This window comes from Poecilia reticulata, chromosome 8 (genome assembly GCF_904066995.2).
Source record: "Poecilia reticulata chromosome 8, P_reticulata-male-v2, whole genome shotgun sequence".
Taxonomy (NCBI): Eukaryota; Metazoa; Chordata; class Actinopteri; order Cyprinodontiformes; family Poeciliidae; genus Poecilia; species Poecilia reticulata.
Window position 1 is genome coordinate 16,248,855 of NC_088837.1, and position 22,223 is coordinate 16,271,077.

The 22,223-nt window shown below is 37.8% G+C and overlaps 1 protein-coding gene across 2 annotated transcripts in view; it reads right to left on the reverse strand.

Moving 5' to 3' along the window:
• The window catches only part of LOC103468817 (protein tweety homolog 2-like), a 29,169-nt gene extending 7,406 nt beyond the window's left edge, over positions 1 to 21,763 (reverse strand). The window contains exons 1-6 of one of the 2 annotated variants that reach the window (XM_008416152.3): positions 21,276 to 21,763; positions 18,215 to 18,387; positions 13,241 to 13,352; positions 7,029 to 7,249; positions 5,447 to 5,542; positions 4,185 to 4,257 (exon numbers count right to left, since the gene is read on the reverse strand). In XM_008416152.3, coding sequence (XP_008414374.1) covers positions 4,185 to 4,257; positions 5,447 to 5,542; positions 7,029 to 7,249; positions 13,241 to 13,352; positions 18,215 to 18,387; positions 21,276 to 21,404 — 804 coding nt within the window. In that variant the 5' untranslated portion in view covers positions 21,405 to 21,763. Of the gene's footprint in view, positions 1 to 4,184; positions 4,258 to 5,446; positions 5,543 to 7,028; positions 7,250 to 13,240; positions 13,353 to 18,214; positions 18,388 to 21,275 lie in introns of those variants that run through there. The other variant, XM_081610067.1, reaches the window with a different exon arrangement.
• Between the last annotated feature and the right edge of the window lie 460 nt (positions 21,764 to 22,223).

The window sequence follows — 22,223 nt, forward strand, 5'->3', positions numbered from 1 at the left end:
AATAATTAAAATAATAAAATAATATTATGTTGTCTTGTAAGATAAATGTAAATAACATCTGACTGTTTTAAGCATTTAGAAGTACACTTTTTATTTACTGTCTTATTTTTTTCTATCTAGTAATGATTAATCAAAAACAAGCCCATCAAATGAAACAATGGCAATACTATGTACAGTACTAGTTAAAAGAAAGTATACTCTTAAATATTCCTAGGATCTATAGGAGGAATTAAGTCTTCAGCAGTTCTTCAGTATTAGAACTTCAGTAAATTCTTAAATGTTAACCTGAAATGCAAAAAACACACAAAAAAAGAAACGAAGAAACAAACAAACAACAAAAAAAAAAGCAACGGAATTAAGTATAGAAAATCCCCCAGAAGTTACTGGGTGTGTACTTTCTGTTCACCTTGCCTGTTAGTGTATGAATCAGTCTTTTAATCACCTTTTATCACCTTTTGTACGTTTGTTAGAAAACTGTTGAGAAGATTGTTATTTCATATCTACATTTTTCATCCCTCTTCCATACACTGTTCATGCCCTTCACAGATATGGGAACGGCATAAACGGCTTCGTAACTGTACTGCGAAGCAGGATTAGTGGCTCAGGGAGGTAACTTCAGGTTCACATCGAGATTTGGAGTATCACAAAGCAAGTTCTCCTCTTACCTTAATCTATCTCTGTAGTAACTTATCTGGAAACCTCACCTGCGGTTTGTAGTGGCAGTGCCATCTGTCTGTCGCATTATTGCACATATTAAATATTACATCACTGACTATTCCAAAGTTTGTTTTCATTACATTTAAAATGTTTATTTTCTGTCTTTTTCAATCTCCTTGGAACTAAATAAATTTCACACATTGTATGTTTTATCATGATTGCTATGCTACCTCATGATATGCCTGTAAATAGATCTTCTTATTAACACCTACCTGATAGGTTTAAAAGATAAATAAAACTACCATACTGACTTTTGAAATGTTTTAATTATGTAACTTATTTTACATTGTATGCATAGCTCAAAAGTCCATTAAAAGTGCCAACTTTGCATGATTTTGTAAATTTAAATTTATTTTGACAATTTAATGCAACATTGGCATTTTTAATGGACTTTTAATGCAACTTTTCGAGCAACTTTGCATTAAAAGTGTCATTATTTACCGAATGACACTTTATGACAACAGTCATAAACATTCATGAAGACTTATTGATGTTCATGACAGATGTTAAGTCATGTTTATGACCATGTCATGTCATGTCAGTCTTCAAATAAAGTGTTGCCAAAGGTTCTAACTGTAATAATTCACGTTATGTTATTTTTAAGCAGCATGATTAATTTGCTACTTCTCTGTTTTAGATTAAAATAATTAGATCAGGCTATATGTTCTGGTTTTACAGGAATACTGTGGTAATTTGAGTGAAGGTTATTGTATTGTGAGAATCTCATCATGTTTACGGTACAAAACTACAGAAGACCCATATGAAACAAATGACTCAGCAGGCTCATGACAGTCTGTAGCAACTGGCTCATTAGTATTACTCTGACACATAATAGTGTTAGTCTTTGAAAGTGAAATCAGTGTCAGAGTACCACCAACCTATGCTTTGCCGAGCCAGAGACCTTATACGCTGATCACCACTGTGTAACCTGACTGTAACTTGGCATTATGAGACACTAAAAGACACTGTTGTAAATACATGCACATTTCACAGACATTCGTTTCAAAGTGCTGAATCCGAGAAAGATGATCAAACATGCGAACTCCTGCGTGAAGCACACACTTGTCCCGATCACATGACGCTGTGTTTTCAACCCAGGACTGCCTGAATGTTGCTCTCCATCTCTGTCTCATTATACTTGTAGGGACATTTTGTTTATGCTCCTTCTCATCAAATATGTATAAATCTGAGGATTTTCTAGGACACCACCATCATCATGCCTCATCTGGGAAAAAAAAAAAAAACAAACAAAAAAAAACCATGTTTTTTTTAACTAATGATGTGCAGGTGCAACAAGTTTATTTGCTTGTTTTGCATACTGTCCCACATTTAGGAACATGATTTTTTACATGAGTTGATGTTGCTACCAAAAAAAAAAAAAAAAAAAACCAACATTAGGACTTTTCTGATGCATCTGAATATTGTATATGGAAGAATGCCAGAAGGTTGGCTGACTGATGAGGATAATTGTTTGGTAAATTTACACCAGTTCACCTGTTATTCCACAGCGAGATGGATGAAACAATTTAACAGAAACAAACTCTACCCAAGTATTCTAGATAATCTGAGCTTGGCATCTCGGAGGTTTCATTGCAGAGACATTTTAAAAAATGATCTGCAGTGCATTGCTAATGGCTCAGCGGATGAGAATCGGCACAAGTCAAAATAGATGCTTCCAGCTTCTGCCCATGGGAAATAATAAGCCCTCAGCAGTGCTATTGAGAAGCATTTATTCTTCCATGGTTTTTGCTTGTTTGTTTTAGATTTTTGCTAAATTAATTGCCTTCTTGTAAATCGGAAGAGTGGCGAACACGCAATAAACATTACACAGGCATTAAGGGTGGTGAAAATCTATGAGTTTTAAAAGTTGCAAAAAAAGAAAAAAAAAAAAACACGGGAAAAATGCTCCACAAAGCCCCCTAAGCTGCAGTTCCACTAAGCAGTTTTACAATTTGTATATACATCCATACTTCTGCAAGGCAAAAAAAAAAAACTTCTAATCAAAACAGGATTCAAAGTTATCAAGATAGTGGATTTGATTTAAATCCACTATCTTGGTATTTTACACATGAGCTCCTTCTAAGAACTTTGAACTTGATCAGCTTTAAACTTAATCATTAAGGGGTTGGACCTCAAAATGACAAGTTTTTGTAGCTTCCTGATAGAAGGTTGGAGTCACATCAAACGTGGCCAAAGCACTTTCGCCTGCAAAAAGGAAGTAATGTTTTAGGTGGAACACATCTACTGCACCCCATAGAATATTCAAAAAGTACTTTTGGATCAAAGATGATATGTTGTAGACTTTTCACACAACACACTCCAACAACATATGTAGACCTTGCACCGTGAAATGAAATCAATATGTACTCCAGACACTGGTCAGGCTTCAAAAACGTCTCACCATAAAACACAAGAGTCTTTAAAAAAATATCATCCTCAAATTCTGTCAAATAACAGACAACTTTAGGGAAGGTAAGCCTTTTTGTTTTACAGCCCGAAAAACAATCCTTCATCAAACAGGAAGTTATTATGTTTGGAACGATGAAGAGTCGGCACACAGCCTCAGTTATTAAAGCTAGAAATGAATGATCATGCCTGAAATCCTGCTGTAGTGATGGACCCAGACCCGGACTTTCAAATACGCATAAAGACAATGACAAAGTCAGCCTTCCGTCACCTGATAGACATTTCTCGGAATAAAGAACTAACATCCCACCAAGATCAATAGAAATGTATCCGTGCCTTTATCTGTAGCCAAATTGATTACTGCAGCAGTAGTGTCTTCACAGGTCTGCCTTCAACTTTGGTTTGAAACTTTTACACAGTCTCTTCCTTTTGTCTCCCTTGAAACTCTGACAAGATGTCAAATCCTTAGGGACAACACACAGATGTGAGGTTTTGTCTGTCGTGGACATGAGGGATGGGGGAAGGCTGGAAGCATGGGGTGATCTTCTAAACCCCCAGCAGCGTTCCTAATGCGAGCACCATTAACCACATAAAACCTAGATGCGCTGAACACATGGTGAAGATCTGCTAAGACAGAGCAAGCTGTCAAAAATAAGGAACCTTAAAAGAAGCGGGAGAAAAACAAGCTTTCTTTAATATCTCTGTCTTTAAGAACGAGATCTTAAAGAAAGAGATTTTAAAGAAAGCAGAAGCCGCAATTAAAGCTAGAAAGCTCCTTTGTTTGCACCGAGGCTAAAGACTCTTGGATCTAAAAGACTTGGGATGCGTAATCAGCTTTACTGCGTGGCTGACCTTAGTAAAGAGCTTAATATAAACTACACAGACTCCTTCAAAGAAACCAACATGTTTGTTAGTTGGTCCAGAAGTTTATTGGCAGATACCCTCTTAGGAGGAGCTGCATGAGACAAAAATAAGAAAGTACATAAAAAGCCTCTATAATCAGCATAATTGGAAACCTTTTTTTTAAGCTGTTTCATAACAGATGCGTCTATTTTACTCACCACAGCTGTTGCGGTGCCACTTCCTAGCGCAGCCCAGCTTAGAACCAAGGATAGTATCACAAAACCAATGATCCTAGAGAAAATAAGAGCATTATGGAGACTGACAGTGTTAAAGGCAGATACAGACATTATAGAAGGATTTTCACAAAAATCTACAAAATACTTTCTCTCCATAAGAATCTACCCCAATTCCAGAACATGTGCTGTTTCCTCTCGTCTACTGACTGAAGATTTACTCTTATCTGCTTATAAGCGTAACCCACAATGCTGTGGTGCATTATAGATTAAAGTCAACAAGAAACTGTGGTAACTTTCTACTTAACTAAACTCCAGCAATAGTTTCACAGGCTCCAGTCAGAATCTGCCGGCTTCCAACCCACCATTAAGGATTGGCGAGACGGATGGCGGTCTAGTTTTATTTAGCCTTAAAGGACTGACAACTGACAGGGCTTTAATGTTGAAGATTTGCAAAAAGATACTATTGCACAAAATCTTCCAAGTATTATCAAGATTTTTAAAGTAACTGCTGGCATGAAGCTTTTGAGAGAGGGCTCCGAGTGTGGGCTAGATAAGCGGTGTAAAAGGAGGAAAAAATGGCCCTGTGATGGATATAAAAAAAGGCAGAGGAGGACTACGCTGCACTGACTCACTCTTCGGACCCTCTTGAAAGCACCAATAAAGCAGCCTGAGAGCACTTAATAATTAGTTAAGGGAGCAGTCTTATCCTTCTCAGCCGATCAATAGGCATTAGTGGGGGCCCATTAGAGAGGGATGTGAGTAGCGATCCTGAGCATCATCTGGTAACACTGACACGTAGGTTGCACTAAATTGGGCAAATGGGATAGGGAGCCTGAAATGTGGATTTGCCTGTCAGACATCATTGCTGGTTTGAATCACGGCCGCAAATTTAAAGAACCAAGCGTTACTGCGCCGTCTCTGTCGATTTCCTTTAGTTTTTTTTAATTTGAAGCTATTTTCAATCAGCTGCTTTGACTAAGGGTTTGGTAGATTAAGGCTGCTGTAATTGTATTTGCAGATGAAGGAGATGCCACTCAGGAGATGAATAAGACCTTTTTGAAGATCTAATGCTATCTTGTGTTCTGTTAATGGAGGGGAGGGGGTCATTTTTTATGGTACCAGTGAGGCTGGCTGGAGCCCATCCTTACTGTGATCTCTCAATCAGAACAACAAACACACAGAAAACGGAGCCTTATACTGAGATAAGAGGCAGATTCCTTTAAGTTCGCATCCATGGTACCTACGTGACCAGCAGACATTGAGACTGTTTTGCTATTCCCAAGCACATGACCAAGCAGATGACCAGGTCAAGGATCAGCAGCAGGAGATAAGTCAGCCATCTGCAAAACGGAAGAGTGCTGCATCAAGAAAAAAAGCTTCACTGTTACCTTTCATGCACAAACAACATTTGATATGCATACGTACAAGCATCAGCGCGTGCTGGCCCGACATTTGTTCACGAATGAGGTGTGAGATGTCTGTATGCCTCGTCTACCAGCACCCTTGTCTCCTACTTAGAGCCTGTCTGTAGCAGGTAATTTCCATCTTGTTGGGCTTAATAATTCAACACAGCCAATCCATGGACATTAATTTTTCATTTTCCACTGAAAATGTCCTTCACAAGAATGGCTGACGCTGAGCTTCGGCTTGAAGTGTGAGCGTGCATATATGTGGTCTGGGGCCAGCCAAGCAAGTTCCTATAAGTAAGTCTCAGCACCCAGTTGCTCAACAGCACGATCCATTTGGGGTATGTTCGCAGAGTGATTCAAACAGGCAAATTTTCAAGATACTACGAATTCTCCGTTCACTAGACTGTTCATTCTGTGCTATATAATTAGTGGCGAATATGATTCCCTCCTGCTCGCAAAGACGTGCAGAGGTACTCTTGACTCAATAAACCATTACTTCACTCTCAGAAGACCGTAAATGAATGGAGGTGGTGGACTTTTACTTCGTCTGTGAAAGCAGAACTGCCGAAGCACCTAGACGTAAGTGAATTCAAAGTGAGAGTAGAGAAAACTATAATGCTGGAAAAATAGAATAGTGCCATTTTTTTTTTTCCCCAAGTAGCAGTGGATTGCTGTAACATTTTCTGTTCAATAAAACTCTGCTGCAGGCTGTTCAATAGCCACATGAAATCCAATCAAGACCCAGGGGATCAGTGTCAGATAACTGTGGTCCAAAGGAAAATCCGGTGTTGGTGGACAAAGTACACATCATGTGGAGTCATGCTGGGTAGTGTATGAAACTGATATTGGGAGGTTTTAGTACTAATAGTACAATGTGTATTTGTGGATGGTTGTGCCTTGCTTGGAATTTGAAGAATTACTTTGTATTCCTCTAACTATATTTATATATATATATATATATATATATATATATATATATATATATATATATATATATATATATATATATATATATATATATATATATATATATATATATATATATTATTCTGATTTCAATCTCTGGCATCAAGGAACTTACACACTAGCATTAATTTAACCATTTTCGTATATGGAGATCATTTATGACCAAACAGGCACTCTGCCATGCATAATTATCTGGGGAAGGAATATGTGTAAGAACTCAACTGTATGATGGAAAATGAGCTCAATTTCAGCTTCCATTTATTTAGCAATCAGGACAAATAGCTTTTCCGGGTTGAATTTCTCAGGAGAGATCAATAAAATCCCATCTGCTCTGTGTCTGAGTTGTATCTCTACTACTGCTCCATTCGAAGCAGCATGTTTGCCCCATCTGCATGCACATAAAATGAAATCGTCTCCATCAAGTCAGTGGAGCTGCTAAAGCCCCACCTACCTGTAATACTCAACGAAAGCAGTCTGGTCTGCAATGGCTGCCAAGTCAATCTTGGACTTGTTGATGTCTGGCAGAGCCGTCAGCTCGCGGATAATGTTGTTGACCATTAGCTGCAGGAAGCGCAGAGCCTGGAGATACTCAAGCTTAGTGGCAAAGATCTCATCCAGCCTTTCTAGGTGCTGTTTAAGTCCAGCTTCCACGTTGCTTCGAGCTCCTTCAACCTAAACAAGCACAAAAATAAATACGTTTCAAAAATGTAGGTGAAAACAAAATCATAATACAACCAGATGAAATACACTATATGAGATACAAAAGCTTATATACATAACGTATCTCCCTAACTGCGTTTTACTGGAGTAAATAATGTCAGAATGTAAAAACTAATAATTCTTTGAAGACATGTTATTGCACAGATTTACGAGAAGCAAAACTAAAAAGAGCAAATAGATTTTGCATTTCTTTTTGAATGAATACAAAGGAATTGAGTTACTGCTCTTTTAATTCACTGACAGATTTAAGACCTCGGGACTCTGAACAAGTGACAGGGAAGAAAATAATAAAATAAATGTGTTGCATAGGAATTGTTTCTATGCAACATTAAAAAAAAATGTTTGACTTAACAGCCATTTTCCTACAACATTAATGACAAAATGTGTCATAAACAGGACATCACAGTTTCCCTTTGGTTACAATAAGAAAATGCACAGAGGCAGCTCAGAGTCTTATGCATCCTTCCATTATGCCAGTTCTTCCTCAAATGCAAGGAACATCAGGAAACGTATCTGTTGTGGCCAAATGTGCGTCTTTACTGCCAACACAAAGGCACATCTGCACTATAAACTTCAATCCTTTATTCTGTCTGTTGCACCACAAAGATGCATCGGTTCTAGAGACGCAACGAGAAGCTGAATGGTGGCCGACATCGAATAAAGGAACAGTTGACCCGATTGCCGGTCAGATACTAAAAAATCTTTTCTCTGTCAGTCAGTAAGCACCTCATATTCAATCTCGAAGAGGTTGCTTTAACAACAACACCCTTTGTTGTGGGAGCTGTTACTAAGGGAAGATTGCTCAGCTATGTGTTTTCAGTAAGAGTGAGATATTTTAAGCACATGTCAAAACAAAGCCTCAAGAACAGAAACTGCATTTCCTGCTGAGGAATGTTGACACTGCTCTGTTTTATGTTTTGTAAGAGTCCATTTCTATTGGCGGCGGTACACGCTGGATTTCTAAATGCTGGCAGTCTTTTGGAGATCTTAAGTTGAGTGTCTACTCACTATAGAGAGAATACATGACTCCTGTTTTGTTAGCTGTGGTTGTTATTTTAAAAAAGTTAAAATTGTCACCTCTGCCTTTATTTTGGTTAGGTTTTAACTATGGGTGTTTTTGCCCAATAACCTGGGAAATTTCACTGTAGATGTAGATTTCCAATAATGCAGACAATAACTATGTAATCTGGTCCTGTTTTTGTTTGTTTATACATTATATGAAGACAGTAAAATATATATTTTTATTTTCCCCACAAAGTAGAAAACATTCAACTTTTCAATGTAAATTATTTGATTTTTAGAGAAGCCAGAATCAGATCAAATCTACATCAACGGATCGGATGTTTAAAAGCAATCAGGAATCGGAAGTCAGCCACGAAATCTCTGATCAATACTTCTCTCTACTTCTCTAGCCCTCTAATTAAACATAGAGGAGTTGTGCACCGGAGGCCATCAAGCTGAGGTACATGATTCAGTCGAAACTCAGCTCTGCTAGATTATAGTTTCTCACCAATTGGTATCAAGCCAGCAGGGGATCTTATATTTATTCTCATTTCCCTTGTTGGAATCTTTTCCTGAATAAATCTGAGTATGTTCTTCCTCCATTTTTCTATATCCAGGTGCCCTCCTTTGTCTGCAATTCGCATCTGCTATTTTCGAACACCCACCTTGTTTCTTTTCTGTTTTGTTCTGATGACAAATACAGCATCTTTTTATGTTCACTTTGGAATGCTTTCTATTACCTGTGAATAACATGAATTTTTTTCAAAATCCTATCCTAACCAGTGTTTGTGCTTAGTAATAGAAGTCAGTAGTTTGCTACACTGAATAAAACTGACATATTTCTTGGATTTCATAATAGCAAACAATTTTCAGATCCTTGAGAATTATTAGAACAGGTTTATTAAGAACAGTATTTCCTGCTAATTTTATTGCATTTTTTAAACGTCCTTCTAGTTGGAATTACTCGCTGTGTCCACCATGTCCTGTGTCCAGCTCATAACAAGTTCTCAGCAGCCTTCTGTCACACGTTCACTTATTTTAACAAAGAATCATGTGTGCAGTAAAGTGTCAAGAGCAGTTGATGGCTGCCGGAGGGCAGGTATTTGTTCAATTCAGCATTCAAAGTCAGTATTTGTGCAGGCATTGATCTGTGTAAGGTCACACATGAATTTATTCCAGATTACTTTAATTTCATTTCTATTAAGTTAAGCAAAACTTTTGTTCAAATTAATTTCACAAAAGTTTGACTCAAGTAAACCTTGACTAGTGTCTGAATAATTAAGTAGTTGAAGGGATTTGATGTTTCCATGATGTTACATAGAAAAGCGTGGCTAGACCGTCCCTTTAAATCACTGTAAACTTCACAACTCTACGGCTGTTTATATAAGATATATCTTTGAGAGCTTTGACTATTATAAGCAAAAACTTGAAGAAATGAACAAGGATTTACGTGTTAAAAAAAGCGTGTGTACAGGGTGTATTAATCATGCAGCTAGGTTAAATGTTAAACTGTTTGGGATTTTTTATCTTCAAAGACATAAAGAAAATAAACATCAAAGCGATTCAGTTTGAGTTCTAAACTTTACAAAAAAAAATGGTTTGAAGTTATTCTGAACAGATGTTAAATGCCGCAACCCATCATCAGTGAGCAGAGGCTTAAAGTTCTTTCTTTGCATTTTCTCACCATAACTTTTTTTCATTTCTTTAACTCTTTAGATAAACCTAGCCGAGACATTTCAGTCCTTCACCATAAAAACGTATCTCAAGGAAGATAGTTTATCGGTCTCCTCAACACTGCAGAAACATCAAAACCCTGATTATGTTTTGCTGAGAGATGCCAAGAATGATTCCTAAGTAGGTCCACAGAATAAGTACTGATGTGGAGATGCTGCACAGATTCAGGCCCCTCCTCTACTCAAGCAGTCCCAAAGGGCAGAGTGTTACGATTGCCAGTAACCTGCTCTCACTCCCCACCCCTATGTTCATCATCCCTCACAGTTCCTGCCAGAACGCCTCGGATCTTATCCACACGCCTTCTGCCTGACTGTGAAAAATGGAATCCATCAGCGAGTTGCTGGGGGTGGTCCACATTTCCCTAATCTGGACTGCCCTGTCTCCCTTTAAAAATGGATTATAGCTCTTTTTTTCCCACTCAGAAAAGCGGGTCATAAGGAAGATTCACCATACTGGACACGGCTGTAACTGAGACTCAGCAGCTGCTCTGCCTAAAATACCAGTTTTAAATCCACGGCTCAACGGTATCGCTTTAATTCTTTTGTTATTTTTGGGTGACACATAAAATATTTGCTATAAAAATTAACAACAGAATTTTAAAGTCAACAAAGGTCAAAGACGTAGAATCAGGTTCCAGAAGAAAGACATTTAATAAAACATGTTTATGAGGCCAAAAGTAGCAATCATTTGATTGCAAAAATCACAAAGAAGCTTTTAACTTTAAAAAGGAAGCAGCACGTAAAAGAGCGTGCGCTCCCTTAAATTGGAAATGCACATTTCGATATAGTGTGATTGCAATGTTCTCTCACCCATTATTTCCTGGCAGCTGTGAAGAGCCCTTAATATTGCAAGCTGAACATGAGAAACAAGGCTGAATTATAGAAAGCGTGTGAACAATCAAAGGCCCCGTTCAATAGCAAAAAGGAGAATGGTCTGTATCTAATCTTTCTCACTATGAGACATCGCAGGCGGCCTGTCAATTTCATTATAGGAGCACCCTTAAAAGCCATGAGCAGCGCCAACGCTTCTTAGAGAAAATCACTAACCTAGGTAAAGAACTGTGAAGCAGATATGAAAACAAAGGATGACTAAGATTGGATTACTTCTTTACAATACATAAAAAATAAATTACCAAAATGCTTCAAAATAGATGAAAAACAAAACCGCTCAAACTAGAAAAAAACACAAGCAAACAAAAAATTGTCTTTTTACTCTAAATTGAAAGACTAACCACTACCGAAATCAGCTTCAGCTTTATAGGACAGCTCGATGCCCAAGTCATCGGCTCTGTAAGTGGAGTAAGTTGCATCAGCCTACAATTTTGCACACAAGAAAGCCTTTGTGTCTCTGGGGAGCATTAATTCTTTGTATGCAGCCATGATATATATCATGCTTTAGGACTGAATCAATAAAAGGAACCTGAGAGGAAGTCCACTGAAAGGGTGTAGATAGAACCATGAAAGTTGCATCCCACCTCTACAGCTATAGTTACACCAAGCACTGAATAATGTAGTTAAAAAAAACTTTCCCAAAATTGGCTTGCTGTGGTTTTGTAAGAAATGTTTTGTAAGAAATGTTATAACTACTATAATATTTTATGGACCCTTCTTTTATATATATACAAATTTACTTCTCAGTTATATTCCGGATTATAGCTCAGGGTAGTTATATAAATTGCCACGACTGAAATGTAGGAATACGGAAGCAAAAAAGGAAACAGAAAGAAAAAGAGCAAGGTCAAGGCAATAGAGAATAAAGCTGAAAGTTGTTGAAAACTAACGATGTTACCAATCTCAGACCAACATAAAACCGAAAGCAAAGATAGTAAAAGTTTTTCGTTGTTCCTTTCCTTGAATTCAAGATTCCAGCTGTGTCATAATTCAGGGGAAAAAGCATTTTGTACAATAAGTTATTTTTGTGAGTGAGGGAAAGTGTGTCTGCTTCACTTCCACGGAGGTCGTTCACATTTTCTGCATAAGAGGATATCTGTAGCAAAAGTGTTCACTCAATCCTTTACCTATCTTGCCAATAAACAACCACTTTCCCACGTTTCCCTTTGACACCTTCCCATCACGATCATCTGGTTTTTTTTTTTAATGAAAAAAACAGTATTTTCTGAGATTACTGGAAGAGATTTCCAGATGGTGCCATTACCCGCTCTCTGCTGTTATCCATATATGGTAATAGGTTTCTCTTTTTAGTTAATTAAAAGACGTTAGCTTCTGAAAAGTGCTTAAAACGTACTTATCCGCTTTAAAAAAGAAAAAAAAAGTGAAAATTGCACACTGTTAAAAATGTGTGTCTTTTAACAAGCAAATAACATTAGAACAATGATAATCTTAATTTCCTGTTTTCACACCCAGTTTAAAGTGTCATGCAAATCTAAATAACTTTAGACAGAAATAGCAATCCAGTTTTGGACGCTAATTTGTCTCGACGGTGATAAAATATGTGATATGTGAGCACTTCAAGCGGATATATGATACTGACATGTTCAAGAATACGCACACACCATAGACAGTGGGACTGCAGGAGGTGGAAAGACGAGCGGCTTAGCATCCATTAATGCACAGCAGATGGGAGTTAATCCTCTTCTTTCTCATTGTGATTATTGCTACTTGCGAGGCTGCTTTCTTACTCTCCTTCCTCTTTCCTATTCCTCCTGCCCCTAAGCCTCCCAAAATAACTTCCCTGAATACAGGTCAGGAGTTGCATGGAAATAATCCCCATTTACACATCCTCCGACAGAAGTCACCTAAATTCCCCTGGTGTGACAAAAACAGTGGATACATTCCCACTGCAGTGAGGTGCTGCTCTAAACTGAGTGTGCTCTGTTGTTTACCGGCGGTAATGCCGCGCTACCAACATGCCAAGCAAGGATCATGCATTTGCCGTTTTCTAAATTATTAATAATGAGAGAAGCATCCACAGCACATCTTAAGAGATTGTATTTTCTAGTTACACTGTTATTGCCTGGTCAACTTCTTGATTTTGTATTGCAGTCAAACAGCCTGCTTTCCTAAACCAAACTATGCATGAAGCTGGCAAAGCATGAAACATAAGTTCATTTTCATCTTATATGTCTGACTCTTTTACTTCCAAGGAAAAGCAAACACTTTTAGCAGAGGTGATATACTGATCCGATCAACATGACATTTTCAATATTCATGATGTTGTAAATTGCAGAGGTTGAAGGACTTCTCTCACCAGACTGTTGATGCTATCCAGAGTGTGATTGGCATGGTAGAGGGAGTAGGTCAGTTGGTAGACCCCATCGTTGGTCTCGCTGTTCCCATAGAAACCCACTCCTACAGCAGAACTGCACGATGGAGAATTTTAGAAAAGGAAAATTATTCGATTTGTCGACAGTGTTTCATTTTGTGTTACATTTAAACAGTGTGAATTTAGTGTAGCAAAACAGTAAAAACACACCTTGGTGATGCCTTTTCATCAGTTATGTGTTTGGATAAATTCACCAACAAGAGTTCGTATCACTTGTCTCTTTGCACTCTGCCAACATATTGGCTAGGATCACACAAAACCTCAGCAGAATGGCAAACCGAATTTCATAATTTTCAATAGGACGTCTCTCTATCCATTATCCATGTGTTCTGTGCATTACAATTTAATTTTTCTTACCAAAAAATTCTCTCACAGGAGTTAGTGATGGCTGAATCCGTGCCTGCATTCAAACTAGCAGGTGAGATACACCCAATCCATTATTCTCACCTTCCTTGGCCTCCCAGGACTGAGCACAAGCCTCTACAGTTTGTGCAGGATTAGACCAGTTGGTGAAACCCTACTTCTGCTGATCTGCACTAAAATGAGCAGTAATAACTCAAACAAGTTTAATCTTTTAGACAAAACTTCTCCTTTCATTTCCATGATTTAAATGACATTAGGCGTCACAGTTAGAATTGATGGAGGTTATTTAGATTTGCACATAAAACAGAAAACCTGTTTCGTTTCTCCCTTTTAGTTCTGAAAAGGGTCGCAGGGGCCGCATTAAGCACAATCAAATCTAACCAAAAGCTGATGCAATTAGAGTGGTCTGTATAAGTTCAGCTGCAAGGTTGTGTTTAAAAAGAAAAATTAAAAATACTAAATTGAGTTTGGTTAAGAAGCTGCACAACACAGATGTGCTTTATGCTTTTCAAAGCTTCTGTGTTTGAGCTGATATGTGTTGGCCTTCACAATAAGCTCTTCATTAACCCTGCTGCCAAGATGACACATCAGCAACAATGAGGAGCACCTAATGACTCAGTAATGAAACAATAATGAGGCACACTGAACATCATGGGGCAGTTTAGCCTCAAGGGAAGCATTAGGAATTTTGCGGCAGTGCAAAAACTCTCCCCGTAGCAACCGGAGGATATAAAAGGAAAGGAAAGCAATAAAGAACCGGAACAAAGCACAGGATATGTAGATGCCAGGATATTTCGTTGTGTGAACGAGTAAACAAGAAATTTTGTTTGTCTTCTATGCATGGAGCTAAACAATGCAGCCCCCAGTGAGGGGGAAAAATACTCCAAACTACATTAGAGGCAACTAAAACTAAATCAAGAGGGGATTTTTTATATCAAATTTAATAACTAAATTGAATTTACCCCAATCATTTTGTAAGAATGGTGTAAGGGATGTGCTTTGTCTATTTTAGCTGAAAATCTAATAAAATGTGCTGACTGTAAAGCTGTATGTAGTGAATAGCACATAAACAGAATTTGGGCTTTGTCAAAGTAGAAAGACATATTCAGTATATCTAACAAACATCCCACCATCTGGAAGCTGTAAAGTTAAGCGTTTTTAACATCTGGGGTACTCACTTAACTTATTCGTCTAGTTTCTTTCTATTTTTTATTTTTATTAATATTCCTATTTTTATGTGTGTCTGCGTGCTACCATTTGCTGCTAGCTTGGCTGTCATTACACCGGAACATCCCACGTGTTCTTACGGGGCCACTGACAACCAGATGACTTGTGCTGATCTGATAACACTGTCAGCCACAGGACCTTATGTAATGAGACACGTCCTTGTTTAATTATACGTAATCAATTCTGTGAGGTCAAATTGGAATCCAATAATCTACGATTATCTCAACAACATCAATTAAAGGACGTTTCTGACGTAGATCGGCTATAAAATCCCATTGATTTGTGGAGTATTGTGTTCAGATGTAGGACAAATATCGCGCAGTGTGCACTTCTTAAAAATAAATAAATAAATAAAAACCTTACAAGATTTGTGCTACAATCAAAGCATATTATACTGCAGTTTTGTAAAGTTCTTCTATTTTCTCTGAGATGTACAATTTTAACAAGTCACCACAGCAAACATGACATAGTGAGGTCAAGAACAACCTTGCATAACAACATCATGCCGTCTTACTTAGCATTGCAGCCGGTCTCATGTGTTGTAGTAGTTGTTAGATATAGTTAAAGGGAGCTAACGAAGTTAAAGCCCAGTGCTGTCACAAGCTTAACTGGATCAGTGCGGCAATTAAATTAAGGTCTTTTTAGACCCAATTTTTTTTATTTAATTTAGGTGCCTTTCGACAATAAATCATATGCAAATGTACATTCATATCTTCGATGCAACTCCAAAAGCTTCACACCTTTCAAAACATACGGAAATTACCCATAAAACCCAACTATCTCCTCGATTATAATACTCTTCTTTTTTTTTCTCTCTTCAATTAAGAGCCACAGAGTCATTACCAAATCACACAAGTCACACACCGATATCTTACCCAATTATTCTTATAATATGAAGGCAAATATGCCAAAATAAAGTGGCATATTTAACAACAATTTTGCCAAATGTGTCCTTTAGTATTGTTGAAAGATAAGCCAGCTGCTTGTCATTGCAAAAACAATCCCTTAGTAAAATGATTGCCATAGCATTAAGCTTTGTGCAGTCAGTTCCCAGAGAACAATAGATAACTAAGGATGTATTATTCAGAAGTGTGAGTTAATTTATTTGATGAAACACTATCATTCATATCCACTTTAGTGATCCAAGTTTAGCTTTGCTGTATAGATCTGAAAGTTGGTTGAGATAAGTATTTTTATTGAAGCAAAGTAACATTGCAGATGTATAATATAAAGGAAGATGAATACCGCCGAGCTGTCTTTGTGTTACGTGATGCTCCACTCAGAAGTAATAGCTAAAAAAAAATGTTTGCAAGCGTTCTTTCTTATTTCAAGCATTGCACTCAGTGTCCTTTTACATAAAAGGGATGGGAGGTCTTCTTTATAAGGCTTGATACTTTTTCCTGCTCAAAAGGTAGTGAATTCATTTATTAAAAGAGCTGATTGATATAAATTGTGAATATCATTGTTTCAATTTTGATGCTCTGAATTTTATTTATGTCTGTGAAAGCTGCTAAATAAATAAAGCTTACCCACTCACTTTTACAGTGCTCTACAAGGGCACATAGATTTGTCAGGGAACATTAGTGAACATACAGCATCATCAAATCTAAGGGTCCCAGCAAACGAGTCAGAGAGAAAGTTCTGGAAAGTTCTTTACCCTAAACCGACAGGCTGGGCAAGAAGAACATTAATCAGAGAAGCAGCAAATGCAGCCACTCTATTTCTAGAAGTGCCGCGAAGATCTACAGGTTACTTGAGATCTGTTGAGATGAAAACTATGAGTCAGGCATTCTATAAATCTCAGTTTTATAGAACATTGCCAAGAAGAAAGTCATTTTTCAAAGAGATGCTTGTTTTGTGTAAGAAACAACACAGCGAAACATGTTGAATGAGGTACTCTGGGCAGATAAGAGCAACTCTGACCTTCCTGGCTAACAAAAGGCTATTCACGACCAAAAGCTAATGCTGCACATTGCTGTCCACACATCATACTAACTGGAAGCATCACAGTGGTCTTTTACAGCAGGTACAGGGAAGCTGGTCAAAGTTAAAGGGACAACAGGGTAAAATACAGGACAATTCTGGAAGAAAACCTGTTAGAGGCTATAAAATACTTGAGACTGCACTGTGAAAAAAAACAACTTAATTTTTTGGGAATGAAAAACTGTTTTCAATTGAAAAAACTAAGCGTGTCATAGAGGAACAATAAATTAAGCTGACTCAAACAATCAAGGTAGTTGCAATCCCAAACTGTATTTTGTGAGTTTTACAGTACTTATGTCTTTAAGTTGTAGGTCATTGCAACAGGTGATTCTGCTGACATTTGTGTTTTTGATGTAAAAAGTGAGAAAACCAACCTTTGGAGATGATTTTTGAGTTTGAGACTGAGAGTGCTACTTACTTGCGGAGGTAAGATTTGCTCTTATTTAATTAGATTTAAATAATGGAAATTCTTATAAGAATAAATATTTGTGTATTAGGTAAAACTACCAAACTAAAAGCCACGTAACAGTAGGACATTGAGGGAATGCTTCTCACACTGTACTTTTGCACAATTCACAAGGTTCCTTGTTTTTTCTCTCTAGGTGATAAATGTGCCTAATGATTGTTCTAGTTATGCTAAGAATGGTATATAAACAGTTAGAAAACATTTTTTAAAAAATGTTTCAGTCTATTTATCCACTGAATGATTATCACAAAACAAATGTATAATCCGCATAACGGTTGTGGAACATTTTATGCATCATTTTATCTAAAAGTGCTGTTACAAACTGATACAGAGCAGACTGCACGCTTTTACAGTGGGAATCTTTCTCAAAAAAAGAAAGATTTTTCGTAGCACAAAAAAACTAAGCCATTAATCCTGCTTGATGGCACACCTGTCAGGAGATGACAAGCTGAGCACTGTGAGATTTTCAAGTAGTCTCGGCTGCTCTAATAGCACTCCCTATCCACACGGACCGACGTGCACAGAGCCACAGATTCTGTGAGGTCGAGGAGTTTAAAACAACAGAAGACACAAAAAAATGAGAAGCAACTGCATCCAAGATCGTCACAAAAAAGCTTTAAATTTAGTGAAGACAACTGTAGACTTCATCACAAATGTTTACTGGATTTTTGTTCTCAGGCATCAGTGACGATTTAAGAGTGAATTAGATTTGAGGCATTAGTAAATGCTAATCCAGATGAAACCTATCGTGACCTGGTTCATTTGGTGACTGCGTCGTATAATTGACCGACATCCTCATCTCGGTGCAGTTCCGGAAAAAAGACCAAGCCCAACAGGATTATTTCAATACGTTTACTTACCATATTATGAGACCTGTAATAACTGCGACCCACGTGACACAACAGGTGTCGGGCCGTTTGGTTTCTTCATCCAGGCTCCGACGGCAGCAGAATAGACACACCAGGTACACGGCCAGAGCTAGGAGGCTCAGACCGAGGCCGACAGCACCAGCACAAGCCAAAACTATCAAAGACTGAGAAAAGTAAGAAAACAAAAAAGGATACCATCAGTGATATTAATGGCTGTCATGGTCTGAGTCAAGTTTGTCAACAGATCTTATGTAAGTGCTGACCCCATCGACCTTGTGGTTGATTCACTGAGTCAAAACAGCCCCCCCAACAGCAACAGCAGTCTAGTTCTAAAATGTTACTGAGGTTAGAGACCCGACGTATCACGCTTGTCATCAACATTATTACTGCTGACTATTGACCACAGAAAATTAAGAACAAAAAAAAAAAAAAGCACAGCTCTTTGTCATCTTAGGGAAAGTAAGTCTTAAAAATAATATCTGACTGCAGCTGAGAGAGAAGGAAAAAATAATCAGGGCTGTTGGAGGAGAGGGTCATGTGACTTGGTGTCTTTCCCTCAGTCTTGTGACTTCTGAATGTGCAAAGTATTTGAAGCTTGAAGGCTGAGCAAACACTGGAGGGAAAAAAAACACTTGCAGAGAAAAAAAAGAAACAGGAAATTATTCACTTGAAAACGCCTTTTGTTAAAAAATAAAAATAAAACAATGCACACGAAACACATTTCACTACTGGGATCATTTAAGGACTTGAAACTCATATCATCGTAGCACTCGATTAGGTTCAAAGACATGCCAAAAGCATGACCCTAATTGCACTTGCAAATAATTTGCTCTGCAAATATCAATGCTGAGAAGTTCACAGTGGATGCCTGGCTGACTGACAAAATGATTTTACACCTTCGTCTCTGACTAATCATTACGTTCGGATTCAGTTGGCACTGCGGCTGAATATAAATTAGCGTAATATGTTTTAGACTCTAACAAAAATGTTGGATGGATTCTAACAAAACCTCGAAAACAGGCTCCTGCACATGTTTATGTCAAAATTATGCGTTTATTCAAGCTCAGATCTATGGAAATCTATGGAAGGAAGGAGGGAAAGGAAAGAAGGATGTGAGATAATGAATGAGGAAATAAAATCTGGAAATACATTTCACCCTCCCCCCCCAAGTATTGCAAGTACTTCATTTTCAAACTTTCCCAGACTGCATGGAAACGTGGACTCATTGTTGAACACATGATTGAATTCATGCAATGCTTAGACCTTTATCCCCCTTTTGGTCTTTTAAAAAAAAGACCAAACATTTCAGTTTAAATGCACAAGCTTACACCAACCCAAACAATGAGTAGAGGACAACTGGTCTCATCTGAACTTCAATCAAGGCCAAACTGCTAATCCACCGACTTGCTAACGGTTTAGCGGAGGTCACTGCTGATGAGCCAGAAGTGAGCCCATGAGAGGTTCAAACCGGTTGGATTTTCTGTCACAACAACTCAGTTCGGGCTCTTTACAACAGCGATGCTGCCTCTACTTGCTTCTCTAATTTTCCACTCAATTGTTTGGTAATTACACATGTTGACACTTCAATTTCCACTGCATGCCAGGCCCATAACAAGGGAACAGATGCATGACGGGGGGGAGAGAGAAGGAAGGCAAACACTAAAGAACAACAACTGAACTGACGTTAACCAGAAAATATCGATCATCTGCGGTGGCAAAAGGATGTTAGTATGAAATTGGCTTAAGTGTGTAAGCTTAATTGAATTAAATCACAAAAGGCAACCACTGACTGATTTATTTGTTAGTGAGGTTTTTGTCAACATTTTTTGTACGTTTCACAAAGATAATAGTTGTGAGAGACACACAAGTTTCACAGAGATTGAGAAGGTGCTACGTTTTCTTAAAAGTAACGCAGATTTAAGAAGCAACCTTATATAAAACAAGAAATGTTACTTTCATACCTGAAAAAAGAAGGTGTTTGACTGATTGGAGCAGAAAACTACACTTCTTGAAACAAAACAGCATCTAATTTTAGGTGCTATATGTATGCTTTGATTCTTAAAGTACTGAGATATTGCAATATATTCCTGTATGGAAGCAAACATATCAGAGAACCAGAGAACAAATTGAAATTGGAGTACAAAACAGATAAACACTACTAAATATATCTTGTGGATTGCAGGTGGAAAACTGACTTCAACTGAGCATGACTTTTGCAATGTTTGTTTCATTAGAGAGCCCATTTTAACCACAGGAACTGAGCTCCTCGATGGATTGTGTAAAGCAATTTATTTTATTTTCTGCAGTGCAACTTATGTTTAAAATGTCAATTTTATTACTTCACATCTGATTGGATATGAATGACAGGAATTTTTGGGGTGGGTGGTGGTATTCTCCAAAGCAGATGTTGGAATTGAAAATTGAGTAAAAAGAGAAGCTTAGGTTTTAGAAATAATAATAATAATAATAATAATAATAATAATAATAATAATAATAATAATAATAAAAACTTGACAGAAACATTTATTGCTGATGTCCAGAATGTTAATTATAGATTAGCGGAAGAATTGTCATTTTATAAATGAAATAGTAAGTCTGATATGCATGACTACTAAACATAATCTCTCCTGTGGAAATAAAGCTGTGAGAGTTTCTGATACTTGACGTGCGAGTGGCTTTAAATGCTAAAAATGCATTTAAAAACAATTTAATTCGTTTAAATTTGAGGATTTTTGACGTAAGGGTACAGAAGCACATCATAACCAACATCCCTAATACAAGTCATGAGTTATCATGGGAAAATGGCAGTACAGCATGATTCCCCACTTCCTTAAATTAGGACCAAAGATGTTAAAGCGCTACACACAAAAATCCTCGTGAGGGTAGATGAAAAAGATGGAAAGTGTGTGTGAGAGAGTCCTTTATTTCTCAACACAGCAGTTGAAACCGCTCTCCACCTAAATATAGGCTGTCTGGATGCAACATTTACATATGAAAGTCGGTGTTCAGCAATAAAATACGTGCGCTTCTACGCACAAGTACAGTTACCAACCTGCTGATAGCTCGCTTCCTCCGGTCTGAAAGTGTTGTCGACCGACTGGAAAAGAAAATTGAAGTGTGGGAAATTGTGCAGCCAGTATGTCCACCACGGAGCCACATAATCAAGCCGGGCAATGGCCATTACTGCTTGAAGAGTCAATCCAACAAAGCTGTGAAACAAGTTTCTCTCTCTGGGACGCTCAGATGTTCCTTGGTTTGGGAAATAGGAAGGAAAAAAAAAAGAAGAAAAAAAACTAGGTTTTGTTGAAAAGCTGTCGCAGAGAATTAGGAGGGAATTATTCTATTTGCTACAACTTTAAAGAGTGTACATAAATATGTCTGAATCCTATTGCTGTCCCCATGGCTGCAAAACATCAATGTAAACAGTACATTTACGTCCCGAGATCGCGGGTTGTGTGAACCTGCCTCCTTGTCCGTAGAAGGCGTGACAACAACTTCAGTCCTGTGGCCGAGCCCTCTTTACTCCACTCGTAAAAAAAAAAAAAAAACAGGAAGACAATACCAAACCAACCCTGCTGACATCTTGCCCTTTTAAAACGAAGGGGGGGGTGGAAAAAAAGTGAATTTAGAGAAAATTTAAAGCGATAAAAAAAATGTCCCATCTTTATCAAGCTTTGAATGCTTTGGCCTGGTCTGCTTTGTCTCTCAACTGTGTCTTCGCACGGGGGGAAACTCGACTGGGAAGCTCGTCTAAACGCGAGTTATGAAAAGAATTGAAGCGTTCTGCTCTAACCGGCCTGGAAAACTTTTGTCTGCAGGGAAACGTGCACAGATAAGTCTTACTGCTATTTATGACTTCTGCTGTTTATGTCTGACCTCTTGTGGACAATGAGGTGAACGGTAATGAGTATGTTAATGAGCTTCTGTTTGTTTGTTCTTTTTTTTTTTTTCCCAGTCTCATTTTCTTCACTTGCAGTTGTTATATTTGGCCCAAAAGCCT